Genomic DNA, 14,642 nt, shown 5'->3' with positions numbered 1-14,642 from the left:
AGATTTTGTAATGAAAAAAAAAACACCCTCAAAATATTGCTTTTCAACAAGGTAGATAATAATCAATACTTTCTTTTTCTAAGGGATGGTACAGTATTTTTGAGATGGGGATTAAGCCTTTGACTTTTTTCAAGATACTTAGAGACCACTAGGAAATGTTAAAGAGCATACAATTCTAAGAGGAATTCGAACTTTATTTGATGAAAAGGGGTTTTGAAATGGCTGAGATATCCAAAAACAAAGTAAAACAAAGCCATCCTAATAAAAGGTAGGTCACATCTTTCACTCGGATAGCTTTGGTTTGGATATATCAGCTTTTTCTAAACCAGTTTTCATCAAATAAACTTTCACTATCTCTTACAATTATATGCTCTTTTACATATTTCACAAGAGGTTCCTCATTACCTAAAGAACAGGGGGAAAAAAGTCATAAAAAAAGATATGACCGTTGAAAACCTGAAGCTCCATCTCAACCAAATCTATACCATTCCTTTGCGTTTAATACACACGTAAGGAATTTTTTATTTCGGGTAAACAGCTGAAGCAGAACAACGAAAAACTTTATTAGATTTCATTGTAAAGGGCATCCATCTCCTATCACAAATATTGCTTGGTTGTTGTTGTTGTTTTCTTAAGATTAATACAAACATGGAGGCGATGGGAGAAAAATAAATAAATCTCTGAACTTCCTATTGCTCACCCTTCGGACAGTGCTTTGCCAACGCGGAGGTCATTCCGACGCCATTGGTTGCGGAACACGTGACATTAATACACCTGTTTGGGCGTGGTCTCAGGAGGGCCGAGGTCCAGCTTGCGTTGGACAGGATGGTCCCATCAACTCCAATTGAATACGAATGGAGGTACGGGTACGACTGGTCGGTCAGGTTCGCTCGGCACAGGATTAGCAGATTCATCTGACGGTCTTTGTCCAGGAACTCCGAAGTCTTGATGGACAAAATGTCAGCAGCTGGAGGCTCGCCACTGGTTTCTATTCCCCAAAGTCATGATAGAAGGAATGATGTTTCATTGATCGTTGGAGGAATGACACTCGTGTTAGAAATAAAATGATGCAGTTGTTGTTTTTTGTGTGTAGGGAATGCTTCGAAATAACAGTAATACAGCGACACTGAGTAAAGTTCCCAAACTCCCTATATCGGGATAACCGTCATCAAATTAGAAGTGTTCGAATCCAAAGCATGTGCATGTGGTGACTCTATTGATTACAAAATCCCGGATGTATTTGGAGTCTGATAGAAACTTGGTGTATATCATAAGAAAATTGATAAATTGATAGTGTTCTCTTACCGCAGCTTTTCGTACAGTAAGTCTGTGTAGTGGTCGTCCTACCAAGCTCGTTGATACCGGTGCAGGAGATTTCCACGCATCCACTAGAGGGAGGGTCAAGGGTCACCGAAGGGGAGCTTGAAGATGACTGAATGACGTCATCGATTGCAATCTCGTATGTCCTGATTGGTGGAAATGGTTGGTCACATGGGTTGACGTGACACGTGATCTGAAGGCTATCAATTCCCAGTTCGTCCTGGAAGTGGCTGATCTGGATCACGGTGATATTTTCTGCGGGGGCGTCTGTCACGTGACAAATATTAGAACCAGACAGGTAATTAATTCACCGTTGATTAGATTCTATCTCAGAGTAAATTATCTTCATGACATATGGAAAAAGACAATGTTTTCTTTTTCTGATCAATAAAATCCGGAAATATAAACAAAAATTATTTTCATATGATTATGTATACATAAATATATTCAATTCAATTCAATTTAGTTTAATTCAATTCAATTCAATTCAATTGCTTCACTTCCATGGAAAAAAAGGCGATGCATTAAATGCAAAGTATACATGCGAAATGTATAGAAGTAAAAGCTGTATAAGTTTGATACTAAAAATCATATTTATATAAAGGTATAAACATTCATGTGAGCTTACATCACAAACGAAACATTATTTTGCCTATGGATCCATGAACATAATGAGGAAACACAATTTTACGATTACAGATTATCCGTTAATTCATAGTAGTTCTTCAGAGTTTTTAAGTCGTTAGTGCGTAGACTCGTTGATTATGAAGAGCGCAAGAGAGGCACAGAGAGAAAGAGATAGAAGGAGTGAGTGAGAGAGTAAAATGTTTACTGCTTCCTTGTTTAATCAAACTGCTTTTTACATTTATATGCAACCATGAATGTTTCATAATGATTTTGTCATACCATGTTTGTAATGCATGTAGCATAGACTGTACTTTTGTATTGCTCCTCTGTCATTTTTTGATGCTTTATTCAAATTTGTCATTTATGTCATGTAATTTATTTTAGTTAGATTTGAGAAGCAAAATAGATATGAAGGAACGACCGTTTAAAAGAACCTTTACCTCAAAAGTTTACTTTTTTTCTTTTCGTCTGAAACATATCACCTTACTTTTTACAAGGGTTCTCTTTTTTTCCCCAGGATTTTAGAAACATTCATGTCGATAAGGAGTTCTGACTAATCATCTTCATTTTGTATGAGACTTTTCACTGTAATCCATGGAAGATCACGAATCATCTTACTTTCTTGCTTTCCGTAATTTTTTTTTCCGCTTACCTCTAAAAGTTCTAAATCTTAATTCTTACAACTCATAGCACTAATGCCTCATGAGCTCAGAACGCTTGAATTCTTTTTTTTTTACTATATGATATTTGAACCGTAACGTCACGATGACTTATTTCCTAAAATCACAATATCTCTAGCTTCATTTCTAAAAGTTATTTCATGATGAACATTTCTAAAAGTTATTTCATGATGAAAATTGGCAGATGCATATTCCATGTACACTGTAATGTCCTACATTTTCAATGTAAAAAAAAAAAAAAATGCCATAACGCGCAAGTATGCACCCATGCGCTCGCGTCAAAATTTCCATCTGCTGTAATCGAGGTAGAAATAATTTTACAGAAGTTTCTGATCATTTTGAGTATAGTACAATTTTGCGCGCACGCATGCACGCACGTTCACGCGCGCGTTTCTTGAGCTTTACTGCGCGTCCGTAAAGGATAAATGTATCTCTATTTATTTATTAATTCTTTCTTTTTGTGGGGGGGGGGGGGAAGGAACCGGTTTCTTATTTCAATGAGAAAATTTTCACCGAATTTTAAGTTTACTCGACTAAATATTCTCTCATACCGGCCCGTCGAAGTTGATTCTGTGCGTGCCTAAATAGTGATACGCAGTGCACATTTTACATCCGTTGTAGTTTGTTACGATATACGATGATTCCAGCATTGTCTGAAAGCTGATAAGTGGTAGATGCCATCTTGTGGATGTAAACGTCTTATGAAATTATTTAGTGTTATCAAATTCCTTTATCCAATGAAATGAAAAAATATATGAAATATCATCATGACTTCATCACATTTCAAATTCATTCGAGTATATATTTTTCATCTTTCACCAATAATTGTACCGAAATTTCAGTATTCTGTTGATTAAATTTTATTTCGAAATTATTCTTCGGCCCTACTATTATTCAATGTTATGACGACACTATCGTGGAAAATTTGACTGAAGTTATCCTTGCTCAATTTCACCATATTACGTATTATCTCTTCGGTTGTAGGACCCTACATTATTCCTGAAGAAAGAAGAAGAAGAAGAAGAAGAAGAAGAAGAAAAAAAAAACAACCAACAAACCTACTTACGTTGAACTTGTAGCGTTCTGGACTGTTCACTGCTGAGAAGGTTGCACTGAAGGACGCCCCCATGGTCAGCTACAATAGGGGTTAATGTCAGTTCGCTACGAACGGTGTACGTATCTACGTTTGCGGTTCCTTTATGCAGAGATATTAATCAAAATTAACATGACAGGCTCATTGCGTCGACATTTCACTTCAAAATAGAGTTGATGTCCACCTTGAGGATACAATTCACAACTAACGCTCTGTTATCATATAGCTAGTATGCATTGCAAAGTGTAGATTCGTCAGTATCGCCAGTATGTTTTATTGAAAATCGAAACTTAAAAGGTTTTCATTAGTCATATTACATGCGTTATACAGCAGTGCTAATGTTATAATATATGCAACAATGCCACTTTTCAAAAATTACTTTACTATCGTTATTATTACTATTATTATGAGTATTATTATTATCATCATCATCATCTTTATTATAATTACTACTGTTGTTGTTCCGTATGTCCTCGTCGATTGTTTTCTGCCTCTGTCCATTCTAGCAATGGCCTAGACTGATTCTCAGTCATCATACTCTAGGTCAAAGCTCACAGCCAACTCGTGAGAAAAATATAACGTACAATTAGCAAGAATAGACAGAGCGAAGCCTTTCCACGGACATCGTTTTGGAAGAAATTTAAAGTTTTTGAAGAAATCTAAAGATAGAAAATATGTGACCGTGCATCACAAAATGAACACATAGTCGCAGCCCTTGATTTTGCGTGAGGACCTCAAAAGAGGTGAAACAGGTCAACCAAGTCATCTTGGGTTTTTCATGCTTTCTGAAAGAGCTATTCTTCGTCTACATTATTCTTCAGGTTGGGGTCATAAAACGAATTGGAAAGTGTGTTTTTAGCAGTTGTTCTATATAACCTCTTTTTTGTAGTGTAGTGCGATTAGGCACGTCTTTAGAGGTCCCTTTTCATTTCTTTAAAATCCTTTGCACACCCTTCACTTCAACTCCAATAACTTTTGAATAGATAGTGCTACCGCCTTGAAAGTTGGCATTTTTTTTTTTTTTATAAAGGAAATGTGTTTATTGAGCATGCTTAATTTCAGCTTAATCTGATAATTTCATCATTGTTGTTCTAACAGTGGCTTACATCCTGTTTTTTTTTTTGTCCCATTCATTGCACAGCCAGCACGGTTTGGAAAGATTAAGCGCTTGAATAGACCCTTTACTTTAGAGCCTCTCTTCTCAGTTCACACCTTTCCAGAGTGTGTGCTTTTCTTCCAATATCAAGATTTTTATTCATAACTTTAAAGCTTAGACTTTGCTTTTTCAATATCTGCCCTTCACTAAAAATCCATGTCTGGCGACTTTTTGTTGGTTTCGTGATGCAGGGTCACATGATTATATTCTGTGTACAACAAATTTGATATCTTTTTGTTTTTGTTTTTTTGGTGCCCGCTGAAGAAACAATGGATGCTTGGAGGTAAATAAATAAAAAAAGAACCCACACCTCTAATCCTCTCTTCAGGGACTATAGGCAATAAGGACAATGGGCCTTGCCTGAGAGTATAACCACTGTTATCTAGGGACTGGACCCAGGGATCTCACGATTTACATTATGAAGTATTATTATAAAATACCAACTCTGTCGTGAAGTCGGTATTGGCTTGCATAAAAACATATTAATAGTGCTGCACGTCATCATGACCGGCTACAGATTAATCTTTCATAAATTAGAGATTTAAACTTACTGTCTCCCTCACACCTCACTCCGGCGTCTTCATGGTGACCACAACTAAATCCATCACATTCCCAGTATGGTCGTGTGCATTGAAGCAGGGAGTTTTCCGTTCCAGCACAATCAACCCCGGAAAGCAAGATTGGTCCAGATCCCTCTCCGAAGCTGGCTCCAGTATGATGAGCTGAGGCCGATGAGTAGCCGAGATCTCTGCACACGACGTGCGCGTCGTTGATATCCCAACAATCGTCACACACCGTGCCCCATTGCCCGTTACACGATATCTCAACTCGGCCCTCATTTTGGGTTGATCCACCAACTAGCCTCACTTTTATCGATAACGATTTATGATATATAAGATAAAGAGGTACACAGAATACAGTAAGAAATAGATATACATAATAACAACGAAATAATTATGGCACGCATAACTCAATGTAATAATAAAATATTGTTCTACAGATCTCTCAGCTTCAAATTTACTGACACAGAGTCTGCATTGGAAAACTGAATGGTCATTAGACACACCTGTATGCTGAAAAAACCCAAATATAATTATGTATTAGTGCAGAAATGTCATTTAACATCGGATAAAAAATTGCCAGTGAATTATCCCCAACAATATTGCTGAACACACCGCTTCACTTCGCCCTGAATGTCTGCTGTGTGTTTTGGAACGTTGTCAAGATAGCAAGCCGCATTATACTCACCCGCATAGCCGGGACATGTACTAGTTCCAGTGCCACATCTGCAATAATATAGTGTAGCCGCTGTATTCTTGGACTCGATATGCCTTTGTCAGTTAGTGATGCTCGTCATCCGTTCCGTAAGGCATCATTTTTTTATCGAGTTTTCAATGACGATTTCCTAAAGATTGAGGATGAAGAGAAAAAAATTGAGATTCATCCTCATCATTAAATCACTAAAACAGAAGCAACAATGGTTGATAGCGTCATATTATTAACATGAAGTCGTTGGAAAAATCGACTGTCACTTCCGTCGGTAAGGAATTCAAACCTGCCCATTAAAATCAGCTGATGGTCAGCAAATCTGTATACGTGTTTTTCCTACAGCCAATTGCCATCATTACTACTGAAACACTCTTCATTTTTGGAAGCTTGCAAGACTTGCGTGAGACAGGATGTCAAACATCAGACACGTCCAGGGGTTAAAGTGGCAGAATATAAACCTGAATTGAAGACATATTTCTAACAGTTCTCTTATAAACTTTCAGTGTTTCCACAATCAATAACTGCCTCTTTTATATTCAGTGTAATTTTTGCACATTGACGGCCTCAAAGTGTATACTTGAGCAAAAGTAATTATAATGCGGTCCTTCTAATTCCAAGTAGTGAGGACGTTATATCATGCAACATATCACTCTCAAAGCACAATATATCGCGGGGTATAACAAAGTCACTTATTCAGCCCGAACTACACCCCTATTGGACTTATATCAAGGCAGGTAAGATGAAAAAGTATTAAAACACTAGACGCCTATTGTAAATAGATATAATTTTAACGTTGAAGGGTGTTAAAACGCCTGTTTCTGTGATTTGTCATGATTGTAGGTGAAAGTTCACTTCCGCTTTCAAACTCCAATGCTTTTCCCTTTTGCCGTGCATGTGATAATGATTTTAATCGCTATGTTTATTTCGACAGTGGACACATCTTTTACGCTTGTAATGGGTTACCTATATTTTACAAACTTGGTATAACATTGTTGCCGTTGTTGGGTTGAGTATTTCAAATGATACGGATTCAGCAGTGCTTATTTGTGACCTAAAAATACGCGTATGTCCTGGTACAAGAATGTTAATTGTAACCTTTATGAGCGATGGGCAGAAAATGCACGTTTACTGACACTAACGACTACCATTTGATTCAGCTTTTTGTTAGTTTTTCAAGTTAAGTTACCACGTCTTATACTAATCTACGGTCAACTCAGTCCTGGTATAGGCTTGTTTGTGTTTTTCTATTTCTTTGAATATTTTTCCGGTCAGTCTAAAAGCGTAAACGGTCCGGTATGAAAGCTTCATAATCTGCCGAATGTCTTACTTGGAAGTATTTAACACAATGCCTTAAAAGAAGCAGATTTATCATGTTTATGAATATGAGAATGGCAAAATTGGCTGTAAAGTTAAGTACAATTACTCTTTAGGGACAGGTTGCCGTATGAGCACACTGAAGAAAGTGTTTTTGACAATGAAAAATCAGATCGTTTTGTTTCGCTCTCCCGATATCGGTCAAAGTTCATATCCGATCAACCTGCGCATTGAGTTCATCACAGAATATGGGTAACTTCGTCATCATTATAGGCGTGAACAGGAAGGCGAGTTTTCTAATATATTTCACTAATTATTTCTAATCTGTAAGCAATATCATTATCATGAGGGTACAGTAGGATTTCATACATCTTCCTAGTATGTTTTCTTGTTGAAGATGTTCATTTGCTGTGTTTCTCTCATTTTCATGTCCTCCCTACATCTACACACAAATTAGAGTGTCCATTAAGAGTCTGTAAACTTTCTTCCCTTTCACTCTTCTCGGCTTTGATGCATGGAAGACGAAAATTACACTCATTTTCTCCTACAATCTGTCAAATCTTCGCCGCCTACAGCTGTGTGTAGGTAGACGATGTATTTCTCTGTCTTTTAGAATCATGTTACGTGGAATGAATGCATTGCCCTCGGAATAAATGTGAGCGTACCCATTGTGGGTATCGCACTAGGTGAAAGGTGACTTCCGTCCCGGTTAGCAGATTAAATTTTTGAGGCGTTCTCTGCCCTTGCCGGAGATGTGAATATTGTGATTCAAATTTCCACAAAAAAAGAAAAGAAAATCAGTTTCTATTAAAATCAGAACGAGACTCTATCCCTATAATAAATAGAATACAGAAATAAAAAGGAGCGGTTTAATTTGCTCTGTATATAGTAGAATGCATCACATGTCTCCTTCATCTAAGTGCATTGTCTGTAACGCCATACATTATTCATTAGTGGATATATATATGTATAATATTATATATATATATATATATATATATATATATGTACATGTATATATACATACGTGTATGTGTGTGCGTGTGTGTGTGTGTGTGTGTGTGTGTGTGATGTTTTCGTGTTATAACACGGAACACATCCAATCCAGCTGTCGCATCACGTTTATACTTCATTCTGATATGACCCTATGCCAAGATGTGATTACACGGAAGCAAGGAGCAGAAATTTGCATCAAAAACTGAGCCTATAAGTCTTGATTTTCACGCTCGTTCGAAAATTCTGTTCGAATAAACTACGACATCAATTTGGACCAGATAACATCTTAGAGTCATAAAAATTACAGATTTCAAAGACCCTTGCCTCAAAAGTCATCATTCTGTCTAGTGCCGCATGTAGGTTGTATTTTATTTTCCACAAAGACTTCGCTAGTGGTGCTGAAGCCATCTGTAATTTGGACGCCATTCAAAAACCATGTTGGTACAGCCGAGCCTGATACATCATTTCCTGTGCAAACCGCGGTGACTTCACGGCCAGCCCGGAGAGGCGAGGGTACCTCGAGGTTCAACGTCATTCCAGCTGAAAAGGAAATGTGGGAAGATCGACTGTTAGATCTCAATAAAGTCGGATATAACAAAATGGGAAGAAATGTCTTTTATGGGAGAAATGTTTTCTGCGTCTGCTGAATAATATATCCATTATTCACAATCACATAACAATATTGCACAGGGAAAAGATGATAACGTCATTATTTATGACGTTTTTCCTGGTATTACTGATATGATATTATGGACAAATGAAATAGATACATTAAATGAAGAATGCAATTGACACGATGATATGATATACATCAAACTGTTTAAACTATGAAGCAGTAAGATAATTGTGTTCATGAGTTTGACAACCTTAATGCCCACTCTTGAATTTTAGCTGAACGTTATGATTTCCAAGCATTGTGCTGATTCAGACTTTTTGATTACTCACAGAAACACGTATCGAAACGACGAAAAGTGCAGAATGATGGAGGTAAAGAAATTAACCAAGTCTTAAATGACTTTTCTCTTACCAACAAGGTGAACGTTTATGAAGAGAAGCCCGACCTGCACCAATACTCGGTTGCCACTCATTGTGAGCAGATTCCTGTATGATATGAAAATCCTGGTGGATAAAATGGAGGAAAAAATCAATTAATCAATCGATCAATCAATCAATCATTCAATCCATTAAGCAATCAATGAATCAATGAATCATTCATTCAATCAATTAATCAATCAATCAATCAATCAATCAATCAATCAATCAATCAATCAATCAATCATTCAATCAATCAATAATATCACAAACTGACATGAGCGAGGTGACAAAAAACCTATACACTCAAAGTAGTTATTTTCGATTTACATGGTTTACGAGGAGTTGAATAATACGCTTGAATAATAATGATACAATGAAAATATTTCGAAGAGCAACCACATCTGTATTATTTGATTGATTTCCTCACACCTACTTTCGAGTATCTCTAAAAATATGAGGAGAAATTGAAACACAAGTTTTGAAATTCGCCAATCTAGAGAAGGAAACTTCTCTGCTCGTTTACCACGAAGTTAGTATCAAATCAGGTTCGGTACCATGCGTGCATTTAAAATGTCTGGCTTTTAGTGCGTCACTAGTACGATACGTGCATATGAAAGAGGCGTCCCACATGATAAAATCCACAAGATTAGTCCGCGTATTGTGCTGTGTCATCCAGTTTCCTGCTTCCCAAACTGCAACGATTGTTTTTTTGAATGGTGCCTGGTTCTTATATTTTAGCCGGATGAATTTTAATTTCATGATCTCTTCATTTTCCAATTGAATATTGAAACCTTTCAGATTTAGTTTTCAAATCCTTGTCTGCAAGGATTAAATGTCGAAGGATTATATGTCTGAAAGATTATATATATGTCGAATTTTTACTTTGAGGCATTATATAGAACATTTTAAATATTTCAATATATCTTTGCTTTCGGCTAATTCGAACAATTTCGTTGCGTTGAATGAAATTAATATAGTTTGTTTTCTGTAGTTAGGAAAAAAGTGATGCCATATTGTTTGTTTGTTTGTTTGTTTTTTGTAATCGGCGTTTCCAGTGTTTTGTTTGGCAGGGCTCGACACTAACTTTTTTGTTTGGTGGCCCGAGAGAAAAATTTGGTGGCCCCGAAAAAAAAAACAATAAAAAAAACATTAAAAGTCCTGTTTTTTTTTTAAGTTTTATCCAGTCATAGTAAGAATTGGAAGTTGGACATACATCAACTCATAAATAAACCTCAACAAACTCGCAACACTCACTCTCAGGCATTCATTCAGTCTTTTTCATCCATCCTTTAAACAAATATAACTGCTAATTTCCGGCGCAAAAAGTTACGAATTAATTGACGTACTTTTCAAAAAAATTTGGTGGCCCGAGGCGGGCCGCCAAATTTGCCCTTTTTTGAAATTTGGTGGCCCGACTTTCAATTGTGGTGGCCCCGGGCCACCGGGCCACGGTTAGTGTCGAGCCCTGTGTTTGGCAATAACTGCAAAACGTTTCTTAACAAGCTGTTGAAAGGAATAGGGTTGAAAAACATGTAACATCGATCGATGAAATGTGATGGGCGGACAGAAACATAAAAATTTATTTATATTATATATATATATATATATATATATATATATATATATATAATAATAATAATGCATGTTCTCTCGGCATGTCTTTTGTTAGTCAAATTAATATCACAGAAACATGCAAGTTATGCTGAGTCGAGAGGAAGGTGCATTCCAATGTCTTTTTTTAAACATTTCAGTACTTTAGCAATGATTGACAGATGACGTCATCTCAAGAATATTGGTTTGGAAGGATTTTTTGTGGGCGTTCCCAAGTAATCTGAAGAAAAATTGAAGGAAAAAAAATCGTTAAAGATATGGATGTTCCTAGATATTCGGTTCACCGCAAAAGTGATGTTGAGGATATCATAAATCAACACAAATGAACATGCATTTGGATTTCAGGGCCCTTAAATCGATGATATCTTTAGATAAAATAGGGCCTATGTTTATCTATAAAGATTTTTTTTTTTTTAACACGAGCCGTTTCATTTAATTCAGAATGACAAGTGAAAGAAAAATAGCAGAGAAAAATAAACGAATACGATTCAAGTTTGGTTAATAGGGTAATGTCAAAGGGACATTAATGTTTTTATTGTGAAAATGGACGAGATATGTCATGATGGGCAACGAAACACTGCCTGTCAGTCCTAGATCATGTAGCTTCTTAAATCCTACACTATTTCTCCCTGTCTACTGACATGATGCTTTATTCTTGTACCATCTCATGTCTCACTAATCTTGTTTTCACTGCTCGTCATATTACCGGTTTTTGTTGACTTTTGTCATCCTTAGATTCCTTGACGTGAATAATCGCACTCTACTTCCTCCATTAATTATACACGATACCAGATATGACAGCCAGCAGGCGCAATAGATGCGTGCTTTTCTCATGCAGACCTTTAAAATGCATGCACACATATTTAACGCATGTGTTGAAATTCATGAATGTGAGTGCATGCATCTGTGCATGTAATTATATACATATCTTTTTTTTTTTCGATATAAAGTACGGACTTGATTCTTTTGCTGATCTCGTAGAAAAGATCAAAGGGAAATTTCTTTTGGTTCTTTATCTCTTTATTTCTTCCTTTATATGTTATAACAACCTTATGAATTCCTAATTTTTGGCAACCTATTCAGTTGGAAACACGATTACTCATCATTTCAATTCGTTTTTCTCAGTTTCAATGTTGACTCTATTTTGGCGCGATGTTTAATCGATAACATAGGCAAAGATTTTGTGAATTATGCAAAGTAATGGAAGCAAAGTCCAAATTGGTATTTTATTATTGAGTGAGAATGCGACCTGTGGAAAAGAAGTATAAAAGGTGAGACGTGATTACAGAGCGTTGTTAGTAGTGGAGAAAAAAAGAAGACGATAAATACACCAAAAAGGGCCACCTAGGCAAATTGAAATTACTTGGTGAATATACCCAAAAATCCACTGGTAACCATTTTAGCACAGCAAGTCATAAACATGTCCTTATGTGATTTTACTTTAATTGACAGAATGAAAAAGGAGATTGTCCAGTAACGACAACCATTTTTGTTGCCAGATATTGCTCATCGCTTTGCAGACGCAATGGATATAAGAAATAATGAAAAGGAAAAAAAAATATGAAAAAGCAAATGAATCAGTCTCCTTTGTTTTGGTGATTGCTTGATAGCCCTTAATTGACACAATGTGGCCCTTTATCGGCCATTTATTCAATGCACAGCCCACAACATTTGGACATTGACCTTCAAATTCCCAACATCTCTGTTATACTCCTTGTATACAAATGTTATGCGATGGATTGAAATTCATGAAATGAGGGCTAGATATTTTTACTGAGTCTTAGTCCATCCCAGACACGGTATATTAGAGCATAGCCTTTTTTCTTTTTCTTTTTTTTCAGAGTGAATCTAAAATGCTTAGAATACATCGATGTATTCTGATATAGCATGTGTGATACATAATTTCACTGATGTGTATGATTATGATGTGAATATGAAATGAAGATGACTTTTAGGTCAGTTAGTGTCATTGATTTTCTTATGTTTAACTTTTGGGGTAAACCGGGTTATTGTATACACTCATATTTATCACATGCATACTTTGATACGTTTCTATTACTTTTCCAGGTTTTGATATTGAAATTGATGGAATGCAAAAGTGAAAATATTAAAAAAAGGCTAAACACACGCACACACACATTCACACACATCATTATCATTATCATCATCATCATGTATGAAAGATAACAAGTGAACTAAAAGTCTGAAATTTTGTCCAACCTTTCTTTGCTTTCCCCTTGACGCACACACAAGCACACGCATCACATTACACATATTATAAAAGAGAGAGAAAGAGAGAGAGAAAAAAAGGAGATATCATACAGGACTAACATTCGGTTTGTAACAAGGCAAGAATGACCTCAAACACAACCCAGTTGACGAGAAATCACGGAAAAAGATTTAACATAAACACAGCTAACACTTAATTATTTGCATAATGACAGCTGCAAATTGAGGAAAGAGTGTTATAACCTGAGACTGGAGATACATAAGGTACATCTCTTTGGAAACTTCCCAAATTGTAATTTTCGGCATTCCCCCCCCCCCCTTTTTTTTTGCTTCACGATTTCCAACACAACCATACCATATGACTGCAACTTGCGAGTAGACAGAAATGTAAGTGTGCAAAAAGATACATAGAAATACAGATTTGCTTATCATTAGTAATGTGCAAGAAGAATGTCATGATACTGTAAACACACACAAACACACCTACACATACACACAGACACGTACAGCACACACACACAAATATACACACAAACGAACCAATACAAGGCATTCCTGAATATCTAAAAACTAATTGATTAAATCAAAGGAGAGATAAAAGGTATCATTCTCAATCTTTATAGTAACTCCTCTTAACTGGGTGTCATACTTTGTAAATGCATACTCTACATCCGTGTAAAACAATTCGTTTCATTGGTTTAATACGAAACAAGACTTGAGACATGCAGTGATTAACCACAATAAAATCTTACTATGTACTAACCTGACTATAATTTGTTCACAAATCAACATTGCATTGAAATTACAACTATACCAACAGGTATAACAATAGGCCGATACTGTCGCCCCCTTCCCCACACACTTTGTTTCAGAAGATATTTGGTGTGACCCCCCGCCCCCGTCACTTTTTTTTCTTGAATGTAACGTCTGACTGTTTTGATTTGGTTTTCGCTGTTTCTCAGTCGATGTTGGTAGACTTTTTTTTTGGTTGAGGGGGAATTGTGTGCAAAATTTCTCACACCTTCTGAAGGTGAATCGACGTTCTTGTTCCCATGAAGTCGGTTCCATCACCTTAAAAAAAAAAAAAATCTACACCCTACAAGCAATGCTTCTATGTAGATTCCTCATATTTCACATGTTAAATTATAAGATGTACTTGACAATTCATCCATGCTTTTGCATTGCTATGTTTATGGTTTATGTATTTGTTGAAATGTGGAATATGGAACAATAAAAACAATAAAAAACAAACAAACAAAATCAGAAACAAAAACAAAACAAAAAAGTAGCGCCGCCCATGTAAGCACATTCG

The 14,642-nt window shown here is 36.2% G+C and overlaps 1 protein-coding gene across 1 annotated transcript; it reads right to left on the bottom strand.

Moving 5' to 3' along the window:
* Positions 1-597: 597 nt before the first annotated feature.
* LOC139733431 (uncharacterized) lies at positions 598-9,543 on the bottom strand. Its single transcript, XM_071644250.1, has 5 exons — positions 9,483-9,543; positions 5,428-5,742; positions 3,694-3,822; positions 1,306-1,587; positions 598-988 (listed from the first exon to the last, which is right to left on the bottom strand). Exons 1-5 carry the CDS (start codon positions 9,541-9,543, stop codon positions 690-692), a joined length of 1,086 nt encoding a protein of 361 aa, XP_071500351.1. The 3' UTR covers positions 598-689.
* Between the last annotated feature and the right edge of the window lie 5,099 nt (positions 9,544-14,642).

This window comes from Diadema antillarum, unplaced genomic scaffold, assembly GCF_040938485.1.
Source record: "Diadema antillarum isolate AM-2024a unplaced genomic scaffold, OU_Dant_1.0 seq00000475_RagTag, whole genome shotgun sequence".
Taxonomy (NCBI): domain Eukaryota; kingdom Metazoa; phylum Echinodermata; class Echinoidea; order Diadematoida; family Diadematidae; genus Diadema; species Diadema antillarum.
The sequence above is the reverse complement of the archived record's forward strand: the minus strand, read 5'-3'. Positions and strand labels throughout refer to the sequence as shown.

Excerpts from the sequence above, each read along its gene's own strand:
- LOC139733431 (XM_071644250.1), bottom strand. The coding sequence starts at position 9,543 with ATGAGTGGCAACCGAGTATTGGTGCAGGTCGGGCTTCTCTTCATAAAC. Across the intron at positions 5,743-9,482 it reads CATAAACGTTCACCTTGTTG|TGAGGCTAGTTGGTGGATCA; the intron begins GTAAGAGAAAAG and ends TATCGATAAAAG. Across the intron at positions 1,588-3,693 it reads CAGAACGCTACAAGTTCAAC|ACGCCCCCGCAGAAAATATC; the intron begins GTAAGTAGGTTT and ends GTCACGTGACAG.